Here is a 7,744-nt window from a genome sequence, read left to right as displayed (position 1 = left end):
GAAATTAAACCACACATACAAAAAAAAGCAACACTACTTTGGCACATTCCAAGGTTCTCTGGCAATCATTTAGGTTTGCATACATGGATATGTACATTTAATATTTTAGTAATTTTTATTGGATGAAATCTCTTTCCACTAACTGGTATGAATTGAATTTATCCTCTACAAAGTGCATTCCCTTCTCTAAAATTAAATTTTCTCGTCAGTATATTGGTAGGCGATTCCCTTAAAGGCAAAGTAAGTTAAGCTAGTTATGGACAGCTTTTCCTCGGGCCAAGATTATTACCATAAAAATTATGTGTGACATCTCTAAGGAGAGATGGACACCAATCTTGTTGAATTCAAAAGGAGCCCAAAAACTGAGTTATCATTACAGAAAGGATGGTAACAAAGTGAAGTCCTAACCAGGCTGTTACTGGAAAGAACTCCACTTTGCTGACAACACGGTCCTTTTCAATCCTAGAGTAACATAAAAGAAGATAAATTCAAACAACTTGGAATATGATATCACCACCTATTTCCAGTTCATTTACAGCCACCTTTCTTACCTAAGCACATTTCTCAACCTTCCAACTGCAGACACCTCACAACATACTTTTAGACCCCATGTGACAATACCACTAATGGTTCAGTCAAGAAAAGAGAAACCATTTAGTCATTTTAATGAAGAGAATTTAATTAGGGAATGGCTTAAACAGTTATTGAAGGACTGAAAGGCATAAAAGAGCGGTAATATAACAATCATAAGTGAAGGAAGAAGCTACCACACCAGGGGTTTGAGGGGTGTAAAGGGGAAATTTGAGCTTTTAGGGCAGAGCGACTTTTACTGATCACTATTGAAAGTGTGTAAGTGAGCACAAGATGGAAAGTAGAGCAGTGATTTCAAGAGCCCCACCCCAGCACCACAAAGCAAAGTATAGAAGTGTAATCTTGGAGCAGATACAATAACCAAGCTGTATGATGTACAGAGAGAAAAAAGCTGAAGAAACATTATGAGGGATAATGGGAAAATACATCACCTAGTGCAACAGTAGACTTTTCGTATCTTCTCTTTTGGAGCTGTGATCTCTTTAGGATCTTTAGCATTTGTCCATGAGCAGTTAGGACCCAAGACATACAGGTGATCTTTGTATGAAAGATCTGAATTAGATCAGTAGTTCTCAGTGTTGGCTGCGAACGAGAACCACCTGGGGGCTCTTAAAAATCCTCATGCTCAGGCCACACTGCAGTCTAATTAAATCAGAATCTCTGGTGGTGAGACTGTTATCAGTATTTTTTAGCCTCCTAGATGATTTCAATAAAAGCCAAGGTTGAGAACCAGTGACATGCGTCCTCACGTATAACCAGCTTAAACAGATTTGATAAATGAGAAATTTGTACGGAAAGTACACAAAAACTGCGGGAAATATGTAACTTTTAAATATACAAAAAGAGAGTTTTCATCTTTCTGGGATGCCTGGGTCATCAATGATAAACTATAGAAGGCTCCATAGATCTAACAGGACTTAATCATGCAGTGATTATGACATACAAAGGATCACATAATACTCCCCCAGTCCCACTAAAGACATACCAAAAGAAGCAATATTCGGATATTACAAATGGGAAGAAGTGAAAACCATGAGAGCTACAAAACGATGTTATGAGAGAGGTAGGATTTACAGGTCTAGATGTTTAGTTTTGCTGGATTTTCCAACCTACACTCCAAATGGGTGGCACAGGTGCTGATATTAGATTGTTTTGCTGAGGAGCCTCCGCATGGCTCTTTTGATGTCTCTGTTCCTCAGACTGTAGATGAAGGGATTCAGCATGGGGGTGACCACAGTGTACACCACCGAGGCCACCGCATCCTTCCTGGGAGTAAGTGAGACAGCAGAACTGAGGTAAACCCCAAGGCCTGTTCCATAAAATAAGCAAACAACGGACAGGTGAGAGCCACAGGTGGAGAAGGCTTTGTACTTCCCACCTGATGAGGGGACTCTCAGAACAGAGGAAACAATTTTATAGTAAGAGAAAAGGATCCCTGAGATAGGAAGAAAACCAGAGATGGCACCAACCAAATACATGACTACGTTATTAGTGGAGGTGTCAGAACAGGCAAGGTTGAGGAGTTGAGAAGGGTCACAGAAGAAGTGAGAAATTTCCACATCTTTGAAGTAGGTAAGTTGTAACACAATCGAATTGTGCATCTGGGAGACCAAAAGGCTGATGAAAAGTGACATCAAAACCAAGAAGCTGCAGAGGTGTGGGTTCATGATGACTGAGTAGTGCAGGGGGTGGCAGATGGCCACAAACCGGTCATAGGCCATCACAGTCAGGAGGAAACTATCCAAACATCCAAAAAGCATAAAAAAAGACATCTGAGTCAGGCAGCCCACATAGGAGATGACTCTGCTGTGAGTTTGGATGCCCACCATCATCTTGGGGATTGTGGTGGAGGTGAAACCAACGTCAGCCAAGGACAGGTTGGAGAGGAAGAAGTACATGGGGGTGTGTAGGTGGGAGTCAGAGCTGATGGTCAGGATGATGAGGAGATTCCCAAGCACAGTGACCAAGTACATGGACAGGAACAACCCAAAGAGCACAGACTGAAGTTCTGGATCATCTGAGAGTCCCATGAGGAAGAATTCTAAGACACGTGTTAGATTTTTTGGTTCTGTGTGGCTTGGACACCTTTTGAAAAAGAGAAGAAAGTCAGAAAAAAGGAAACAGTAAATGGGCACCCAGCACTGTGTCCATATTTTGGATTCAGGCAATTCACTTGTGAGGTCATACTCCCCAGTACCTTCAGCAACATGTCTAAGTGTCTCGAATCCAAGTTTCATAGAACTGCTTCCTCATTGGTTTCTGTGTTATTCATCTCTTTCTATACAAACTTACTTCAGAGAAACTCACATTAGGAATGTAATAAGATCAAGGACATTTAGAGATAAATCCAGAACACCATAAAACACAGCCTACACTTTTAAAGAAACATGTTGAATAAGAAATATCCTTCTCCCTTTAAGGAAAAAAAAATCATGCTAATTAAAGGATGTCTACAAGCAGTCTTATTTTATTCGGATAGAGTGCAAGAAATTCCCTTTATTTGGAATATTGGTAAACTCTATAACTGCCAGAACTACATTATCTGGATTCTAAATTAAAGTCAAATATTCATAATCAGGAAGACTTTTTTATGTCCCAGTTATCGTCCTGGTTTTTCATCATTCTTTGGTTTTCTGATTGCTCTCCTCGATGGAAATATGTGCTCACTCAAATATGTCAGTTGTCTTTAAAAGGCTTTTCAAGGGAACACTGGTGCACTGTTTGTGGGATTGCAAATTGGTACATCTGCTATGGAAAGCAGTATGGAGGTTACACAAAAAAGTCAACACCACCATATGATCCAGGAATTCCACTTCTGGGAGTACATCCGAAGGAAGCAAAATCCCTTTGTTGAAGAGATATTGCACCCTCATGGTCATAGAAGCATTATTTATGATATCCAAGACATGGAAACAAACTAAGTGTCCATTGATAGATGTGTGGGTGAAGAAAATGTGATATACATGTGACATATATAACAGAATATTATTCAGCCATAAAGAAGGATGAAATCCTGTCATTTGCAACAACATGGACGGACCTTAACAGCATTAGGCTAAGTGAAATAAGTCAGACAGAATGACAAATATTGTATGATCTCACTTATATGTGGAATCTAAAAAAAACAAACTTATAGAAAAAGATATCAGATTTGTGGTTACCAGAGGTAGGGGTTAGGTGGTGGGGGGATTGGATGAAAGTGATCAAAAGATACAAACCTCCAGTTACAAGATAAATAAGTGTTGAGGACGGACTGTACAACATGATGACTATAGTCAACACTGCCTTATGGTATATTTGAAAGTTGTTAGGGGCGTAAATCCTAAAAGTTCTCATCATAAGGAAAAAAATCATTTTTCTTCTTTTTTTTGTCTCTATGTGAGATGATGGTGCTAACTAAACCTATTGTGATAGTCATTTCACAATATATGTAGGTCAAATTATTATGACGCACATCTTACTTATACAGTACTGTATGTCAATTATATCTCAATAAAACTGGGGGAAAATCTTTTCAAATATAACTTCTATCCTTGGCTGATAGACTTCAAATTTTGATAAATAATATTTTGGTAAATGCACAAAATCATAGAGCAGCATTGACCCCCCATTGATAGTATTAGTGTACAGTACAGATCTCAATCATTCAACAATAATTAACTTTTAAAAAAAATAGTTTCTTCCAATTTCTCATCTTATGCAGGATTATATATCAACTCTATGTAACCTAGGGAAACGCCTGATGTTTGACACTGCTCTTTTTTTTTTTTTTTTGTCTCCATTTTGTAGTGGCTTGGTAAAAGTGCTTATATTTATTTTTTACCCTAAACATTTGAAAGTATAGTGTCCTCCTCAAATCCAGCTTTCTTATTTACAATCGAATTTAGGAACATGGAAGACCTCCAAACCAGGTCTGAAATCCAGCCTTCTTATGCCTACTTCATTTCAACCCTTACTGAAACAGGGAGAATTCTTCTTAAATCAATTTTCCTTTCATTCAATCCTCCTCAAATACAATTCTCCTTAAATCAACTCCCCAAAGGCAACTCTGATCTTCATTTTCCTTAACAGGTCACATTATGAGTTAATTTGGGGAAAATGCAAAAGTGAAAATGACAGAGATGGATATATCAAATACCTAGAAAGTTTTCACTTCGGTAAAATAGAGACAATAATTGAACTTACCTTATAGGGTTGTTTTAAGAAATTAAGTTAAATTAAACATAAAGTGCTCTGCCCATGGTTCTCAATCCTAGTTTACTATTGTACTTACCTGTGAACATTGTAATATGTCCTGATACGCTGGCCACAGCCTAGAACCAACTAACTAATAATCTCTATACACACAGTTCTTAATGATCCTAACCTACAGCCAGGGTCAAGAACAATGCCTTAGAATATTGCTAGGCACTCAGAAAATGTTCAGTTAATATTACCTATTATTACCTATTAACAATACCTTCTTCAAAACTCGTATTTTATAGAGATTTAAAATATTACAGATAAAATTTGAGTTTTCTTTAAATTCCTGCAGGATTCCATTGCCCTGAACACCTGTCCCTCAAAACAACAGCTGTCGTTAATTATGTGGGTATATTTTCTGTCATTGTTTCCATGTTAGTACTTATTTATGTATTTGTAAGAGGTTTTATTGAAAATTTATCTATAGAGTATATTACTATACATATTGCATCTAGATGTTCTTATTTACTACAACACTGTGTTTAATACTAGACGTAACACTTTAACTGATACATAGTAGTACTGAGGAATGAACATCATTTCATTTATCAATTCCTTATTCAACAATCCTATAAAAATTCTCTTGCCCCCTCCATGTCATACAGGTGAGAATTTCTACATAATATGTGCATGGAAGACAGTTGTTCATGTTGTAAAAATCAATGCCAGTTGGGGCCCAGCCCCAAGGCCAAGTGGTTAAAGTTTCATGCATTCTGCTTCAGTGACCCAGGTTTGCGGGTTCAGATTCTGGGCACGGACCTGCTCCACTCACCAGCCACACTGTGGAGGTGTCCCACATTCAAAAAACAAGAGAGAGAAAGATTGGCACAGCTGTTATCTCAGGGCTAATCTTCCTCAAGCAAAGAAGAGGAGGATTGGCAATAGATGCTAGCTCAGGGCAAACCTTCCTCAGGGGAAAAAGAAAATTTCAATGCCAGTTGAATTTTACTATTTATTGCCTACATTTGTTTTTGCAGTAGAAAAATCAATTTCTATTAACTACATGCTATTATTAAGGTATAGCATCTGATATATTCTCAAGCATCTAATAATAGTCATTCCATGATAGTTCCACATGAAAATTTACATCTTATATGGAGAATAATATTTCCATATTTCAGACTTTCAAACTAGGCTGTTAAATACAACCACTGTTTCATTAAACTAATTCACAGAAGTGTGGGTAAATCCTTCAACCTCTCTGTGCTCATGTTCCTGATCTGAAAATGAAGAGAATAACAGCCATCTCCAGAGATGTGGCATCCAAGGAAGGGGAAAGTTAATAAACATTTGGTTATTTTTTTGTAACAGGAATTTGAATCATTACTGGAACAGTGGGGTTATTGATGAAATGCAACCCTAAGAAAGTCGGGGAGTTTTTGTGGGGAAAGATTCGCCCTGAGCTAATATCTGTTGCCAATCTTCCTCCTTATTTTTTTCCTCCCCAAAGCCCCAGTACATAGTTGTATATCCTAGTGATAAGTCGTTCTGGTTCTTCTATGTGAGCCACCACCACAGCATAGCAACTGACAGGTGGGTGGTGTGGTTTCATGATGGGAAGCAAACCCAGGCCGCTGAAGCAGTGAGCACCGGACTTTGACCACTAGGCCATCAGGGCTGGCTCCCAAGAAAGTTTTAATAACCTTTTATTTGATTATACAGCAGAGAATCTGAAGGCTCTCTTGTCTCAGGACGCTAGAAATCCTAAAATGTGTCTCAGTTCACACAACAAAATGTAGCTTCCTGTTCTCATTCTGCCACTTCTTTTTCATATTTATGAAAATCACTGTGATGGTTTTTGAATAAGTGAATGTTGTAGATGCTATGGAAAGTAATATATCTTATTGAATGTCTATGACATACACACAAACAAGTGCTATTTTATCTTGTCTCTTGTCCTCTGGGACATCTCTGAAATGGATGAAGGCACAGGCAAGAATGCTTCAGTTGTACGAGCTATAATGTGTACGCTCTGTTTCTTGAACCAAAAAAGAGTCTACTCAATATCTAACATATTTTAGGGTTTTTTGTTGTTGTTGCCTACTCTGGGCCAAAGATGATGTAAGATCTGGGGAATCAGAGGTGAATGTGACTCAGTTGTTTCCTTCCAAGTACTCAATATCTATTTGTATAGGGACAAAAATAAAATGTTCTGTCAGCTATCCTTTAAAAACAAAACCATCTGATCACCTAATATTTTGGTTGAATGGTATGAATGAAGTTTAGTGTTATCAATATTAATAATAATAATATCTAAATTTTTTGCCCTTATATGTATCCATTACATATTTAATCACATAGATAGTACATTATCTATTTAGTCCTTACTCAATGGAGTGCTATCAACCAGGAATCAACTCAGATGATAATGTTGAGGCTCAGTGATACTAAAGACTTTCTCCATGTCACTAGATAAAAAGTAGAGCAAAATTACATTATGGATCTCTGAGGCACATGAAGTTAATGTCCTCATCTTTTAAAATTCAGAACGTTTAAAGCAGCGATTCACAGGACTTAACCAATGACACATATATTGTACATCTTTTAATAGTTTCTTGTTTCCTGAGTATGGATAGATCTGAAATGCTTGATGTTATATCTCCCTTTGAAATGGATAAGTGTAAAATCACAAGAATGGAAAATGAAGTGGACAGCTAAGGCAAAATCCAGGAGTAGAGACAAGAGAAAGACCTACTCTAAATTGTCATGAGCCAGTTCTTTCTGTGATGCCTGCCTGTGATCTCAGCCATCCTTCCTATAGTTCAGGCAGCACGTGCCACCTCCAAGGAGAAGAGCACAAGGAACAGAGGGTGTCTGTGTGAAATGAACATAGAAGGGACACGGCTTTTGGGTTGGCAGGGGGAGAATTCTGGCCAGGAAACCTCTGTCTGGAGTCAGACTGTTTGACTGA

General features: G+C 38.0%; 1 protein-coding gene across 1 annotated transcript; it reads right to left on the bottom strand.

Moving 5' to 3' along the window:
- Positions 1–1,733: 1,733 nt before the first annotated feature.
- LOC124252583 (olfactory receptor 18) lies at positions 1,734–2,720 on the bottom strand. The gene has a single exon (XM_046686252.1). The coding sequence runs from the start codon at positions 2,619–2,621 to the stop codon at positions 1,734–1,736; it is 888 nt and encodes a 295-aa protein (XP_046542208.1). The 5' UTR covers positions 2,622–2,720.
- Between the last annotated feature and the right edge of the window lie 5,024 nt (positions 2,721–7,744).

Source organism: Equus quagga, chromosome 14 (genome assembly GCF_021613505.1).
Source record: "Equus quagga isolate Etosha38 chromosome 14, UCLA_HA_Equagga_1.0, whole genome shotgun sequence".
NCBI classification, from domain to species: domain Eukaryota; kingdom Metazoa; phylum Chordata; class Mammalia; order Perissodactyla; family Equidae; genus Equus; species Equus quagga.
This window is presented reverse-complemented; position numbering and strand designations above follow the sequence as displayed.